Below are 17,440 nucleotides of genomic sequence, written 5' to 3' on the forward strand. Positions count from 1 at the left end.
TTAGTTCCTTATACAGTCTATGTATTAATACTATGTTCAATAAGTAGCTTGCAAATTCTTTCTTCTGTTCTCTTAATTGTCTCTTCACTATGTTGATTGTTTCTTCAGCTGTGTAGAAATGTCTGAGTTGGATATAGTCCCATTTGTCTAGTTTTGCTTTTGCTGCCTGTGTTTTGTGGCTCATAACTAAAAGATTTTTGTGTACATCAGTGTCATAAAGCGCTTCCTTTATGTTTTCTTCTAGCAATTTAATAGTTCCAGGTATTATAGTTAGGTCTTTGATCCATCTTGAGTTGATTTTTAATATAGTGAGAGAGAATTTACTTTCATTTTTATAAACATGCTTATCTAGATTTTTTGCCTTTTAAAAAAAAAAAAAGATTTATTTTTTATTTGAAAGACAGTTACAGAGAGAGGTAGGGACAGAGTCTTGCATCCTCTGGTTCACTCCCCAATGTGACTCCGGTCACAATGGCCGGAGCTGAGATGGTATGAAGGCAGGAGCCAGGAGCTTCTTCCAGGTCGCCCACATGGGTGCAGGGGCCCAAGGAATTGTGCCATCCTCTGTTTTCTCCCCAGGTGCATTAGCAGGGAGCTGGATAGGAAGTGGAGCAGACAGGACTTGAACCAGCACCCACATGGGATGCTGGCTGTATGGGCCAAGGCTTTAACTGTTGTGCTACAGCATCAGCCCCTATATATCCAGTTTTGACAGCACCATAGATTAGACTATCCTTTCTCCAATGTATGTAGTCAATATCTTTATTAATAATTATTTGGCTATTTGTATATGCATTAACTCCCAAATTCTATAATCTGTTGTATTTATCTAATTATCAGTGCTTTATGGCAGCACTATGCTGTTTTAATTACTATAACTGTGTGGTATACTCCGCAATCAGGCATAGTGATTCATTCAGCTTAATTTTTTCCGCTTAAGATTGTTTTGGTAATTCTGGTTCTTATGTGGTTCCACGTGAACTGTAGGACAGTTTTTTATATTTCTGTAAAGAATGTCATTGATACTTTAAGAAATATTTTTACTCTGTAGATTGCTTTGGATAGTTAATATTATTAATTCTTTCAATCCATGAACATGTTTTATCTTTCCATTTAAAAATATTTTTATTATTTTCATTTCTGAATGAGAGAACAAGATAATGACAGACACAGAAATATCTCTCATCTAATGGTTTAATTCCCAAATACCTGCAACAGGTGGAACTGGGCCAGTCCAAATGCAGGAGACAAGTATTTAATTCTGGTCTCCCACATTGGTGATAGTGGCCCATACTTGAGCCATCATGCTACACTTCCCAGAATGCACATTAGCAGGAAGCTGGAATTAGGAATTGAGAAAGGATCAACCGAAGGGACTGTAATATGGGAGATGCATGCATCCCAAGTGCTGTCAAATGCTACTCCAAACATCTGCTCACTTACCATATTTTATGGCCTCTATTTCTTTCACCAATGTCTTGTAATTTTCAATGTAAAAATCTTTCACTGTTAGAATTTATTCCTATATATTGTGAAAGGAATTACTTTTGTCTTTTTCCTTTCAACAAGATTATTAATGATAATTTCTTGTTGTTGATTTTGCATAGCACAACTTTATTGAATTCAGTTCTAACATGTATTTGTTGGAGTAGATTTTTTTCATGTATAGTCATTTGTAAACTTGGATATTTCTGTTTCTCCCCTTTCGGATCATAGCAGTTCTTCTCCTCATAAACACCCTCCCACCCGCAAATCATCCTACTCCCTCTCCTATGCCATTCTTCATTAAGATTAATTTTTAATTATCTTTATATACAGATCAACTCTATACTAAGTAAAAATTTCAAGAGTTTGCACCCACATAGAAACACAAAGTATAAAGTACTGTTTGAAGATTGGTTTTACTGTTAATTCTCGTAGTGCAACACATTAAGGACAGAGGTCCTACAAGGGGAGCAAGTGCACAATGACTCCTGTTGTTGATTTAACAATTGACACTCATTTATGATGTCAGTGATCACCCAAGGCCCCTGTCATGAGCTGCCAGGCTATGGAAGCCTCTTGAGTTCACCAACTCTGATCTTATTTAGACAAGGCTATAATCAAAATGGAAGTTGTCTCCTCCCTTCAGAGAAAGGTATCTCCTTCCTTGATGACCCCATATTTCCACCAGGATCTCACTCACAGAGATCTTTCATTTAGGTCATTTTTTTTTGCCACAGTGCCTTGGCTTTCCATGCCTGAAATATGCTCATGGGCTTTTTAGACAGATTTGAATGCTTTAAGGACTGAGGCCAGAGTGTCTTTTAGAGTATTTGTTATTCTTTGAGTCTGCTGTGTATCCTGCTTCCCATGTTGGATCATTCTCTCCTTTTTAATTCTATCAATTATTATTCACAGTCAGTGTCCTTTATTTCTTTCTCTTCCAAAACCACTCTAAGACTTTCAAAAATATATTGAGTAAGAGTGGTGAAAGCGGACATTCTTGTCATGTTCCAGATCTTAGTGGAAATGCTTTCAGCTTTTCTACCTTCTGCATATTGATTGTGAGTTTGTCATATAAAACCTTTGTTATTTTGACATATGTTCCTTCAAATTAAAATTTTCAAGAGTTTTTAACCCTGAGAGGATATTGAATGTTAACATACACCTTTTCTGCATCTATTGAAAAGATCAGATGATTTTTGTACTTCATTCCATTGCTGTGACTTATTATGCTAATTGATTGGAAATGTTGAACCATCCTTGTCACTAGGATGAATCCCACTTGATCATGATGTATATATAACCTTGTTGATGTACTGTTGGATTCTGTTTGATAATGTTTTATTAAGAATTCTGCATCAACATTCGCTAAAAAAGTTTGTAATTATCTATTGCTTGTGTGTGCCTTTGTTTCTTTTTTGGTATCAAAACAATGTACGCCTTTTAAAAATAATATGTCAGTCCCAATTTTTTCATCTTTTGGAACAGTTTAATAGCAATGGAGTTAATTCCTCCTTAAATATCTATGTAAAATTCACCGTAAAGCCATCAGGTTCTGGGATTTTCTTTGATGAGACTTTTAACTATGCTTCAATCTTCTCTCTGATAGTTGTTTCGTTTCAATTTTCTGTACTTCTTTGATTTAATCTGGGTAAATTGTACATATCCAGGATTACAAAAAAAAAAAAAAAAGAATTTCTTTGAATTGTTAGTATGTGGTGGTTCCTGTAAATTTCTTGTGATTCCTTTTGTTTCAGTAGTATTGGTTGCAATGTCTCCTTTTTCATCTCTGATTTTATTTTTCCTCTTTGACTTTGGTAGCTTGATAAAAGTTTGTGCTTTTTTAAAAAAAATACAATATTTTAATTTTTTATCTTTTATGCAACTTACAATAAATCTGAAGTATTATTGAATGTCTATTAAATGCTTGAGAAAGGATACAGCTTGATGTTAAAGGAAATGAGGCCAAGAAATAAATTTGGATTGGGATGATGGGGAAGGTCCAAGAGCCTTGAGGTCTAAATAAAAAGCACTGGCGGTTTTTTTGTTGTTGTTGTTAATAGCTTTTATTTTTCTTTTATTAGACAGGTATAGTTATAGACAGTGAGAGACAGAGAGAAATGTCTTCCTTCCGTTGGTTCACTCCCCTAATGGCCGCCACAGCTGGCACTGTGCTGATCCGAAGCCAGGAGCCGAGTGCTTCCTCCCAGTCTCCCATGCGGGTGCAGGACCCCAAGCACCTGGGCCATCCTCCACTGCCTTACTGGGCCACAGCAGAGAGCTGGTCTGGAAGAGGAGCAACTGGGACTAGTACCCGGTGCCCCAGCCAGGACTAGAACCCGGGGTGCCGGTGCTGCAGGCAGAGGATTAACCAAGTGAGCCACGGGGCTGACCTGTTAATAGCTTTACTTTATGTATAACTGCATAAAAATAAAATTCACTCATTAAAATCATGCAACTGAAAAATTTGTGAAATACACATACACTTGTGTGTCCATAGCAACATTCAAGAATATACATATCTATCTCCTGAAAAAGTTTCTCTCTGGTCCTTTGTATTACCTCCTTCTGGCCCTTGCATGTTCTCTCTGGTCACAAGAAATCATTGATTTGCTCTCCATAGAAGTTGGTTTAAACTTTCTAGAATTTTCTCTAAGTGGAATCAAACTCTGTGTACAGCTTCATATCTTGCTTCCTTCCATCAGTAATAAGAATTTTGATATCACTCCATGCTGTTGCACATAGCAATAGTTCATTCCAGGCCTGACATTGTGGCATAGCCAGGATAGCTGCTACCTGTGATGCCAACACTCCGTATGGGTGACGATCTGAGTCCTGGCTGCTCCACTTCTGATCCAGCTCCATGCTTATGTGCCTGGGAAAGCAGTGGAGGATGGACCAAGTGCTTGGTTCCCTGCACCCAAGTGGGAGATCTAGCCCTGGCTGCTGTGGACATTTGAGGAGAGAATTAGCAGAAAAAAGATTTCTCACTCTCTCTCACACTCTCTCTTTGTAACTCTGTCTTTCAATAACAAAATAAATCTCAAAAACTCTGTTCATTGTTTTTATTACTACCTATTATTCCACTGTTTGTGTGTACATGCTATGACTATGTGAAGTTTGCTCAAATATATTACAAAAATCAATGTTAATAAAATAAATACAAGTAAGCGTGGCAGTCAGCTTTGAAGTAGATTATTAAAACATTTTCTCAAATATCAAGGTTTATACAAGTGTTAAGGAAGAAAAATTGGAATATACCTGGGAAAGCAGTCAGAAGGTAAATAGATATTCAAATTGACTTTAAGTGTAGATTGACTTGAATGATTGGATTATGAAACAAAGGAAGTAGATTCATTATTGGAGCCTGTCAATGAAATATTTGGTAAGTAGCCACTGAAATCTAGGATGGTGGTGTCTCCTCTGAGCAGAGGAAGAAAGATTTTCAGTGAGTAACATCGCCTTGGCAGGGCACCAGTAAGGTTTTTTTTTTTTTTTTTTGAAGATTGATTTATTTATTTGAAAGTCAAAGTTACACAGAAAGAGGAGAGGCAGAGAGAGAAAGAAACAGAGAGAGAGAGAGAGAGAGAGAGAGAGAGAGCGGGGGAGGGAGAAGTCTTCCATCCAATGGTTCACTCCCCAATTGGCCACAATGGCCGGGGCTATTTGGATCCGAAGCCAGCAGTCAGGAGACTCTTCAGGATCTCCCATGTGGGTGCAGGGGCCCAAGGACTTGGGCCATCTTCTATTGCTTTCTCAGGCCATAGCAGAGAGCTGGATTGGAAGTGGAGCAGCCAGGTCTCGAACAGCACTCATATGGGATGCCGGCACTTCAGGCCAGGGTGATAACCCTCTGTGCCACAGCACTGGCCCTGCAGCAGTAGGTTTTTACTCATGGGATATTGTAATATCATTAGTATGAGAAAATTAATAAACCTTTGAAATGACCATTGATGATACTTGCTAACTTTTTTAATAAACAAATGAATGAGCTAGAGAGAATCAGCAGGATTCAGAGCCTAATGTCCAAATTGAATGGAAATGAGAATATAAGAAAAATAAGGATGACTTTCAATCTTATTCTGTAATTAGATATTACATAATGAGTGAAGTAGAATTTTATGAGGCATAAATGGCATAAAATGTAGGAAATTAAAGCAAAGGATGATAAGTATGTGTGGAACAAATCTTTCTCAGAATTTGGGTTGAGATAATATAATTTTCCACTTCACTGTTGGTTAGCATAGAATTGAGTAAATCAAGCTGTCCCATAAATGTCTCTGCAAAATCCCTTTTCTAACTCATTCTGCCCCCCATGATTACATTATACTAGTGAAGCATTCATGGTCTCTGCTTTGTGGTCACACCAAATCTTTTAAAGAGAACCAGCCCTAGAAATTCAACTACATAATGTAACTTGGGGAAAACTTCCAAGACACAAAGTATAACTTCAATTTCTATGCGATTCTCACAGCAGTTAGTGTAATTTAATGAAATTAGCTGTTCAGAAATTTGTTTCCATTGTTCGAATAAAGATACGAATATTTTAACTGGTCATATTGAGCATAAATACATATGAACTATTCTAGGATAAAAAAGGAATGAAAATTGTGTCTAACTCTACATGTCTTTGTTTTCTTTCAGGAAACTGTGCAAATGATTCTAAGACTTTGATTATGGATGCAGTCATCCTTGGGATTGAATTATGTATTTTAATTTGCATTTTAATTTACTTTATTTGCAAATGTTTTATAAAACGCAACCAAAATGGTAAGACATCAAAAATTGAATGTGATAAATTATGATGAAGCCAATAGATTGGGTGAATCAAATAAGAACAGAGAAGTGGTAACGTCAGTTTTGTCTTAATGTGTCAGCAGTTTAGAAAATCAATGAAAATCCAAGCCATACAAGAAAAAAATTTCTTTCATAAATTTTTATTTATTTTTAGCTGAATAGTGGTTGATAATTAGTATACCTGTATTCTGAATCAAAAGGACAATACACATTTTCATTGATAAAGTTGTTGTTGAGGAGAAAAAAGAAACCACAAATATTTAGATACTTGAGGCAAATTTTATCTTCTGCTTAAATTTTCATCTTGCCATAAATAATCTCTGCCTCTTAGTATTCAGTCTTGTGTAATCCTCTGTCCTTAAATAATTTTCTTCTCATTATATTACAAAAGATTTTGATGTCTGTCTTGCTGGCAAACTGTCTTTCTCACTGTTTCTGATGAATCACATTGACACATTGGGGGAAACTAACTGGACGGGAAATTATGGCAGCCTTCAGAGTAAAGGTAGCTAGGAACTGAGGCTCTCAATCTAAGTCACTCAGTTGGGATTCTGCCAGTATTCATAAAACTTTGAAACAGATCCTTCCCTAGTCCAAATCCCAGTGGTGACCAACACCTTGACTACAGCCTTGGGAGAAATTTTAGGTAGAGTTAGAAAGCTGTGCTCAGATGCCTGATCCAGGATTCCTAATCCACAGAAACTGAGATAATAAGTGTGTGTTTTTTAAACCATTATGTTTGTGGTAATTTGTTGTGCAGCAATGTGTAACTAATTTAATTTTAATAATAATTACCTTTGGAAAGCCTGCATAAACAGGTTAGATCAAACAAATTAGGAGTATGGTCTTATAAACATAGTTATGATGTTTTTTGAAGTTATTGATATTTTAAAAACATTTAGCTGTTAAAATGAGCACTTTGTTGAACTTAACTCATTTTATGTAGGTTTTTCATTGATGTTCTTGTATGTTTAGGATCTAAAATGAAATCAGATCCAATTATGATAGTTTTCATATATAATTAACTTACTCTAATTTACTTTTTGATTTTTGCAAGGTGTATTTATTTATTTGAAAGAATTACGGAGGGGATGGGGAGAGAAAAAGAGAGATGGAGAATGAGAGAGAGAGACCTTCAATCACCTGGTCCACTCCCCAGATGGCCTCAGTGGTGCTGCACCAGGCCTAAACCAGGAGCCAGAACCTTCATCCAGGTCTCCCACCTGAGCAGCAGGGGCTAAAGCATTGGGCCATTTTCTATTGCTTTTCTCAGGCAATAAGAAGGGAGGTGGATCAGAAGTGGAACATCTGGGACATAAAACAGTGCCCATATGGGATGCCAGCATCGCAAGTGGCAGCTTTACTGGCTATGTCACAATGTCAGCCCCTAATTTACTTTTTGTAAAATATGTTTTTATTGATGCATATACACACATACACACACAATATCTTTTTTCCTATTGTGTTTTTGGCTTGAACCACCTGAAATAATATTCCTTTGTTTTAATGATTATCATTAAGAAAAATATTTATTATTCATTTCTGAAGGATATTCTTTGTTAGCATTAAAATATTTTCTTCTGTTCTAGTTCTCTACTTTTTATTATTTTGTATCAAGCGTGCATTTATTTCACTTTTGGGATATAATAAAATGATAATTCTTATATATATTACGTTGGAAATATCCTTTAGCATAGTATCTAATTGTTGGATCATTCTTATATTTCTGATCATATTTACTTGTTGAATATGTATAGTCTCTTAGTACATAGCTTTGTCGGGTTAAATACACTTTTATAGAGATTTTTTGCATTTATATTTAGAAATATCATTTATCCCTACAATGCTCATCAAGCATATCTATTTAAGACTTGAGTAGAATGATTTTATGATAATTACTTCTTAGGTTCTCAGGGTCTCACAATTATAAATCATGTACTCTTGGATAAGGCACTTAAATTTTGTAAGTCTAAGATATTATAACTACTAACAATATATTTCTGAATTATTATGAAGATAGACAACCTTGAGATTTAAAAATGTTCAAATAGCAATGACTAAAATGCAAATTTTAAGCAAAAATATATTTAAAATTATAAAACTATATAAATGATGATAACTTATGTTTTCACACTTTGTTATAATGTGATATAATGATTCATTATTTTCTTCTGTTCTCTATTTGTCATAATACTAAAGAGCTTAATGATATATATTTTTTCCATTTCAGGTATATTATGTCAAACTTCAGGTAAGACCTGAATACTAAAATTTTCCAAAACAATAGAAATAACAATTGAAATAACTAACCATAATTATAGTGCTATTTATTATAATTAGAAGTTGCTCATATACTTATAAGCAACTTATATATATATATAAGATATATATATATATACACACACACGCATATATATATTAGTTTGCTAGTGCTGTCTTTAAAAATACCCAAAATTATGTGCCTCAAATAGCAGAAATTTGTTGTCTCCATTGTTCTTTAGTATATAAGATCAAAATCAAAATATCTACATAACAACATAGTTGGTTCCTTTGGATAAAGAATCTGTATCATGCATGGCCCATAATATCTGAAAGTTTTCTGCCAATCTTCAGTATTGCTTGCCTTGTAGAAATTCCTTCATCTTCACATGGCTGGGCTCCTCATGTAGTCTTCCCTTATGTATGTCTTTCTCTGTGTGCACATATCTCCTTTCCATAAGGACATCCTAGTTGTGCCTGCAATGACCTTATTTCCAAATAAGATCATGATCCAAGCTACTAGGAGATAGGATTTCAACATATTAACTTCTGAGGGACGCACTTCAACTCATAGTAATTTTTTACTTAGAAAAATTTTTAAAACAAGTGTGCAGAACAACGAATTTCCACAAAGTGAACATACCTATGTGACATCAATGATATCATAAAACTTAAAATTAATATTGCCACAATGCTTCCTTCTTTCCTCTCTCAGTGCTAACCCCTTTATTCATAAATAACCACCACAATCATATTTATCAACTGGTTAGAGCTTGGATTTTAGCAGTAGAAGTGATTTTTTGACGGGCAGAATTAGTGAGATAGAGAGAGAGAGAGACAGAAAGGTCTTCCTTCCGTTGGTTCACTCCCTAAATGGCCGCTACAACCGGTGCATTGTGCCAATCTGAAGCCAAGGAGTCAGGTTCCTCCTCCTGGTCTCCCATGCGGGTGTTGGGCCCAAGCACCTGGGCCATCCTCCACTGCCTTCCTGGGCCACAGCAGAGAGCTGGACTGGAAGAGGAGCAACCGGGACAGAATCCAGCGCGCCAACCAGGACTAGATCCAAGTGTGCTGACGCTGCAGGCAGTTAATTAGCTGATTGATCCGCGGGGCCTGCCGGCCCAGAAAACATTTATTCTTTTTTTTTTTGGTAGGCAGAGTGGACAATGAGGTGGAGGATTAGCCTAGTGAGCCGTGGCGCCTGGCCAGTAGAAGTGATTTTAAACAGAAAGAAATTTATTTCCATATACCTGTTAGAGATAGAAATACCATAGCATTTGCATTTGGATTTGATGTGTGTATAAATGTGGCCAACTGCTGAATGAGTACTAGTTTTCAGTGGGTAGAAATATATGAGAGCATTTCAAAAATTCTCTAGTCTAAACATTTATGTTGGCTAAATGGATAAGAAACCAAGACCCCATTATGTAATGCCTTTAAGAAACTCATTTCACAAATAAAGATAAACATAGACTGAAATTGAAGGGCTGGAAAAAGATGTACCAGGAAAATGGAAAATAGAAATGAGCAAAAGTAGCTATCCTCTTATCAGATAAAATAGACTTTTAACCAAAAACTGTAAAAAAAGACAAAGCAGGCCATTAAATTTTCATAAAAGGAATGAATCAACAAGAAACTATACCATGTATCTTCTCAGACCACAAAGGAATTAAACTAAAAATCAAGAACCAGAAGAAAAATAGAGCATTCACAAATACATGAAAATTCAACAACATGCTACTAAATGAAAGTGTGTCATTGAAAAAATTAAAAAGTAAATAAAATTTTTGCTTGAAATAAATGAAAATGAAGACACAACATATCAGAACCTGTGAGATACAGCAAAAGCAGTATTAAGAGATAAGTTTATAGTCTTAATTGCTTATATTAAAAGAAGAAAAATGTCTCAGATATATGATCTAATAATGTACCTTGAAGACTTAGAAAAACAAGAACAAGTCAAATCCTAAATCAGTAAGAGGTGAGAAATAATAAGAATCAGAACAGAAATAAATGAAATTGAAAATAAAGTAGCAATACTAAAGATCAACAAAAACCAAAAAGCTGTTTCTTGGTAAGAAAAACAAAGCAGACAAAAATAACAAAGAAAAAATAGGAAAAACTCAAATAAATTAAATTAGAGATAAAAGAGACATTACAACTAACACTACTGAAATACAACGGATCATAAGAAAATATTATGATGGCCAGTGCCACGGCTCACTAGGCTAATCCTCTGCCTGTGGCGCTGGTACTCCGTGTTCTAGTCCTGGTTGGGGCGCTGGATTCTGTCCGGTTGCTCCTCTTCCAATGAAGCTCTCTGCTGTGGCCCGGGAAGGCAGTGGAGGATGGTCCAAGTGCTTGGGCCCTGCACCTGCATGGGAGACGAGGAGGAAGCACCTGGCTCCTGGCTTCGGATCGGTGCAATGCGCCGGCCATAGCAGCAATTTGGGGGGTGAACCAATGGAAGGAAGACCTTTCTCTCTGTCTCTCTCTCTCTCTCTCTCACTGTCTAACTCTGCCTGTCAAAAAAAAAAAAAAAAAAGAAAGAATGTACTATGAAATACTGTACACTAACAAATGAGAAAACTTAAAATGGATAAATTCATGGACAGCCAAAACCTACCAAGATTAAATCAAGAACATATAGAGAATCCAAACAGACCCATAATAAGCATTATAAATGGGTGGGATATATATATGTACATATATATTATATACATGTGTGTATCCATATCTATATCTATATCATCTATATCTATATGTCATTTTAGAAACCTGTAACAATATTATTTTCAAATATATGCCAATAAAATGGCTCACATCAGGACACTCATCAATAAATAAGGATATGGCTACAGAAATTCTTTCCATCTTCTAAGTTTCCACCATTACAAATGAACAAATAAAATTATATTCCTGGGCAGATGGTCTAGTTTTCAGGATAAATATTTTGATGACAAGAACTAGAAAAAATATGAATGCAAAAAATTTGAAATTTAAACCCATGATGCAGAATTTAAGTGGTCATAGGATTCTAGAGTGCCAATAACTGTGAAAAGATGAGCTCACCTTTGTAAGCACTTTCACCCCATCAATAGTTGCTAATTCTGGATTCAGTCATGCAGCTGGGGATCACGCTCTGCAGGTCAAGTTCTACTGTTGACGAGAGAATATCCATCTCATAAGTATATGAGGCTAGAGTGACAAAGTAGCCTTGTATGACCTTCAACACATAGCCCAGTTTCACCAACAAATTCTGAAAATGTAGAGGAATTAATGTTAAAAAGAAAAGATGTAAAATTCTGAAAGCTTGAGTATAACTTTGATTATCTCACAGAGGAAAATTATCTGAGTTCAAGAATCTTCAGGAGGATGATTGGAGAAATGTAGCTCAAGTAATTCTTTCAATAAAATATTTATGCCATTAAATGTGTGCGCATTTATATTTTTAAATAAAGAAATACAAATTGATAACAAACATGAAAAATGTTCAGGATCACTAGCCATCAGGGCAGTGCAAATAAAACCCACAATGAGCTATTGCCTTACTCCAATTAGAATGGCTATCCTCCAAAAAAATCAAAGAAATAACAAATTCTGGAGAAGATATAGAGAAAATGATGCACTACGGATGGGAAGGAACATTTTTCATATATCCTTGGCTATTTGTATGTTTTCTTTTTGAGAAATGTCTATGCAGGTTCTTTGCTTATTATGTGTGTTGATATTGAGTTCTGAGAGTTTCTTATATATTTTGAATATTAACCTTCTATCAAATACATGATCTTCACTGGTTCTGGAACTTTATAAGCTGATTTCAAAATTTACATGGTATGTTCAAAGTGCAAAGAATAAAATGAACCCTAAAGACTATATCCCAAAATAGGTAGAATTAATACATTCAGCAAATAAACACATAAAATCAGTTGTAACAGTTGTGTTTCCATATACTAATGTATTATGCAAAAAGAAGTTAGAGAGGCAATCTGGCCCCATTTCTCATTTCTTGTCTTACTTTCTCTTAATACTTCACTTCTATATTCTGGGATCACCCTCAGGTAAAACATGGGCACCTAAATGCTTATTTCAGGTTTCCCTTTCAAGGAACCAAAATAAGAAAGAGGAATATATGGGGCAGAAAATATAGAGACTTCACCAAAATAGTGGAAAGGAAAGTGACACATCATCAGAACCGGAAAACAGTTTTTCCAGAGCAGAGGACAAAAGTTTAAGACATCTATGAGGGGCTGGCATTGTGGCGTAGCAGGTAAAGCCGCAGCCTGCAGTGCTAGCATACCATGTGGGCGCTGGTTCGAGTCCTGGCTGTTCCACTTCTGATCCAGCTCCCTGCTATGCCTGGGAAGGCAGTGGAGAATGGCCCAAGTCCTTGTGCCCATGCTCCCATATGGGAGACCTGGTGGAGGCTCCTGACACCTGGCTTTGGATTGGCCCAGTTCCAGCCTTATGGCCAACTGGGGAGTGAACCAATGGATGGAAGACCTCTCTCTCTCTCTCTCTCTTTCTGTTTCTCTCTCTCTCTCTCTCTCTCTCTGCTTCCCTTCCTCTCTGTGTAAATCTGACTTTCAAATAAGTAAATCAATCTTTTTAAAAAAGACATGTATGAAACTGAGGGAGTACTTCATATATTTGCAGATAGATAGATAGATGAGATGAGATGAGATGGAGAGAGACTTATTTTCATTATTTTGGAATTTCTGTGTTAACATCTAGCAAATTACTTTATGATGAATTAGATGCATACATTGGCAAGTAGATGTTTTATTGAGCATTAACATTTTATTAACAAGAGTTAAATATTGTATGTTCCACAGTGTGTTAATTCAATACATGTATACAATATGTACTACACTACAGTGTAATCAGCATTTCTCCTTGTTTGACATAACTTTATGATTAGAGGCTTGGAGTTTCTTTCTTCTGTTTTTTTTTTTTTCATACAATATGTACTAGTTTGTTGTAAGTTATAGTCTCCCCACAATGCCATGTAATGGTAGGAAGTTATTCCTTCAATCCAATTCTGATTTGATACCCATTACCCAAACTATGCCTATAAAAAGAGGCGGTTTCTAAATTCAGAAAAATACAATTAACTGAAGACTAAAATTTTAATCTTATTTTACTAAATGTTAATGTTGTGAATACATTTATATGATCATTTTAGAATATAAGGTAAATTCTGACTTAACTGCCTGGTGTGACATAAACCCATTAGGATGGCGGCTGAAAACATGCCCATGTATGTAAATTGGGAGTTGAGGTGCTGCTGATTGAAAAAGAAACTTTTCTTCTTAATTGACCAACTCCTTCTTCCAAATAAAAAAAATCTAAAGTCTAAATATTAACATATGTGTGTGTGTCTAAACATACATAGTTTACCAATTTTCTAGTTAAAAGACAATCCTATATATTCTGCAAAGGGTAGAAAGAAACTAAGAGTAAGGATACTTGATTTTAAAGAAAGCAGGTGGTAGAGGAGATTGGCACCAAGTCTCTGGTTTTATATGGAAGAGGAGGAAAAAACTCAGAAGAGAACAGGTAATATCAGAGGGAATGTTTAGGAAAACTGATAGAGCAATAAAGAAATTAAACAATATAGAGAGAGATTAGAGGAGGTTAGAGAAGCAATCTGGGGACTTAGAATCTCAGTAAACTAGTCTATGAGTTGACAACTAAAGTCTTGTCTATGGTTTTTCAGAGAATATGACATTAAGCCTCATTGACAACAGCCTAAGATTATTCTACTTGAATAATGAAGTGAATTGATAACATTCTCTTCATCACTTTCTGTTTTTCAGATAACACAATGGAAAATGGTGAGTTCCATTTCACGCTAAACATATAGTCACAAAATGTTCTTTAAACATATCTACGTGTATGTACAATTTTTTGACAGGCAGAGTGGACAGTGAGAGAGAGAGAGACAGAGAGAAAGGTCTTCCTTTACCGTTGGTTCACACTCCAGTGGCCGCTGCAGGTGGCCTGCTGTGGCTGGTGCACCATGCTGATCCAAAGCCAGGAGCCAGGTGCTTCTCCTGGTCTCCCATACGGGTCCAGGGCCTAAGGACTTGGGCTATCCTCCACTGCACTCCTGGGCCACAGCAGAGAGAGGGTCCTTGCCCCTGGAAGAGGGGCAACCGGGACAGAATCCGGCGCCCCGACTGGGACTAGAACCCAGTGTGCCGGCACCACAGGTGGAGGATTAGCCTATTGAGCCATGGTGCCAGCTGTATGTACAATTTTTGACAATGTATTCCATCACTATATGTATGTCTGAGTGGTGACACAGAAGGCTAATGCCACTGAAAAGAGAAATTATTACTTATATTTTCTGAGAGAAAGGGGCATACCAAAACACATGTTCACATGGGAAGCACCACTGTCAAACAGCAAGCAGAGAAAGAGAGAGGGCCTCCATTCACCGATTCACTCCCCAGTTGGCTGCAACTACCAGAGCTGCACTGATCCAAAGCCAGGAGCCAGGAGCTCCTCCGGGTCTCCCACATGGGTGCAGGGACCCAAGAACTTGGGCCACCTTCTCTTGCTTTCCCAGGCCATAGCAGAGAGCTGGATTGGAAGTGGAGCAGCCAAGACTCGAACCAGTGCCCATATGGGATGCTGGCACTGCAGGCAGTGGATTCACCTGCTATGCCACATCACCGGCCCCATCCCACTCTTAATTTTTAAAATGAACTATTTTCAGTTCAGTTTATACTCAAAAGATTAACTGTATACAAAGTAAAGAGTTCAACAAATAGTAAGAAGAAAAAAATACTGTTCCTCAACAGTAGAGACAAGGGCTATAAGCAAATCATTGAAACTGAAAATGTCAATTTCATTTGAATACATTATATTTTAGATTCTCTATTAGTTACTATAGATAAAGGAACACATAGGGTATTTGTTTTTTTGGGACTGGCTTATTTCACTAAGTATAATGATTTCTAGTTGTATCCATTGTTGCAAATGACAGGATTTCTTTTTTTAACTGCTTAGCAGTATTCCATAGTGTATATACAATATAATTTCTTTATCCAGTCTTGGTTTATGGATATCTGGGTTGATTCCATATATTATCAATTGTGAATTGAGCTGCAATGAACATGGTGGTACTGATAACTCTTTCATATGTTGATTTCATTTACTTTGGATCAATTCCTGGTAGTGAGATGGCTGGATCATTATTGTAGGTCTATATTCAGGTTTCTGAGTTATCTGCGTTTTGTCTTCTACAGAGGCTTCACCAGTTTACATTCCTATCAACAGTGGATCAGGGCACCTTTTTCCCTACATTCCTGCCAGCATTTGTTGTATGTTGATTTCTGTATGAGACCCATTCTAACTGGAGTGAGCTGAAACCTCATTGTTGTTTTGAGTTGCATTTCCCTGATAACTACTGATTCTGAATAGCTTTTAAGGTATCTGTTGGCCATTTGAATTTCTTCTCTTGAAAAATGCCTGTTCAAATCTTTAAACCATTTCTTAACTAGATTGTTTTGTTGTTGTTGAATTTCTTTGACTGTTTATAGATTCTAGATATTAATTGTTTATCAGTTGCATAGTTTGCAAATATTTTCTCTCATCCTGTCAGTTGCCTCTTCACTTTGCTGAGTATTTCTTTTGCATTGCAGAAACTTTTCAGCTTGATATAATTTCATTTGCCAATTTTGGCTGTGACTGTCTGTGCCTCTGGGGTCTTTTCCCAGAAGTCTGCCTGTGTCAATGACTTGTAGAGTTTCCCCAATGTTCTCTAGTAATTTGATGGTATCACATTGTAGATTTAGGTCCTTGGTCAATTTTGGATTTCTGTTTAAGGTAGAGGTCTTGTTTCATACTTCTGTATATGGAAATCTAGTTTTCCCAGCACCATTTATTAAAGAGATGGTGCTTGCTACAGGGATTGATTTTAGTTGCTTTTTCAAAGGTAAGTTGGTTGCAGATGCATGGATTGATTTTTGGAGTTTCTATTCTGTTCTATTTATCTACAGTCATTTAAAATCCATATGAATTTTAGCAGTTTTTTTTTTCCTAAATCGTAGAAGAATGCTGGGGTGGCACCGTGGTACAGTAGTTTAATCCTCCCCCTTGGCACCAGCATCCCATATGGATGCCCATTCCAGTCCCAGATGCTCCTTTTAGGATTCAAGTTTCTCCTATACTTGGAAAAGCAGTAGAAAATGGCCCAAGCACTTGCATCCCTGCATCCATGTGGGAGGCATGGAAGAAGTTCCTGGCTCCTGGCTTTGGAACAGTCCAGCTCCAGCCATTGTGGCCATTTGGGGAGTGAACCAACGGATAAAAGAACTTTCTCTCTACCTTTCTCTCTCACTGTCTGTTAATTCTACCTCTCAAATAAATAAAATCTTTTAGAAAAAGAAGAATGTAATTGGTATTTTGATTGGGAACATATTCAATCTGCAAATTGCTTTGGGTAAAATAACATTTTGATATTAATTCCACCATTCAATGCATATGGGAGATTTTTTCCATTTTTTGTATCTCCTATTTCTTTCTTTAAAGTTTTGTAATTTTCATAGTAGAGATCTTTGACTTCTTGGTTAAATTTATTCCAAGGTATTTAATTTTTTTGTAGCTATTATGGAAGGGATTGGTCATAAATCTTTCTCAATCATGGTATATTTGTGTATACAAAGGCTATTGATTTTTGTGTGTTATTTTATACCTTGCCACTTTATCAAACTCTTTTATAAGTTCTGATAATCTCTTAGTGGAGTCTTTTTGTTTCCTTATATAGAATCATGCCATCTGCAAATAGGAATAGATTGACTTGCCTTTCCAATTTGTATCCCTTTTATTTCTTTTCCTTGCCAAACAGCTCTGGCTAAAACTTCCAGGACTGTGTTGAATAGCAGTGGTG

General features: G+C 36.3%; 1 protein-coding gene across 1 annotated transcript in view; it reads left to right on the forward strand.

Moving 5' to 3' along the window:
- LOC127493269 (butyrophilin-like protein 2) overlaps positions 1-17,440 on the forward strand; it is an 80,632-nt gene that overhangs the window by 56,265 nt on the left and 6,927 nt on the right. Inside the window, exons 10-12 of the mRNA XM_070074933.1 lie at positions 6,130-6,255; positions 8,513-8,533; positions 14,361-14,378. Of these exons, the coding sequence (XP_069931034.1) occupies positions 6,130-6,255; positions 8,513-8,533; positions 14,361-14,378 (165 nt within the window). The remainder of the gene's footprint in view (positions 1-6,129; positions 6,256-8,512; positions 8,534-14,360; positions 14,379-17,440) is intronic.

The sequence above is a fragment of the Oryctolagus cuniculus genome, chromosome 5, assembly GCF_964237555.1.
Source record: "Oryctolagus cuniculus chromosome 5, mOryCun1.1, whole genome shotgun sequence".
Taxonomy (NCBI): domain Eukaryota; kingdom Metazoa; phylum Chordata; class Mammalia; order Lagomorpha; family Leporidae; genus Oryctolagus; species Oryctolagus cuniculus.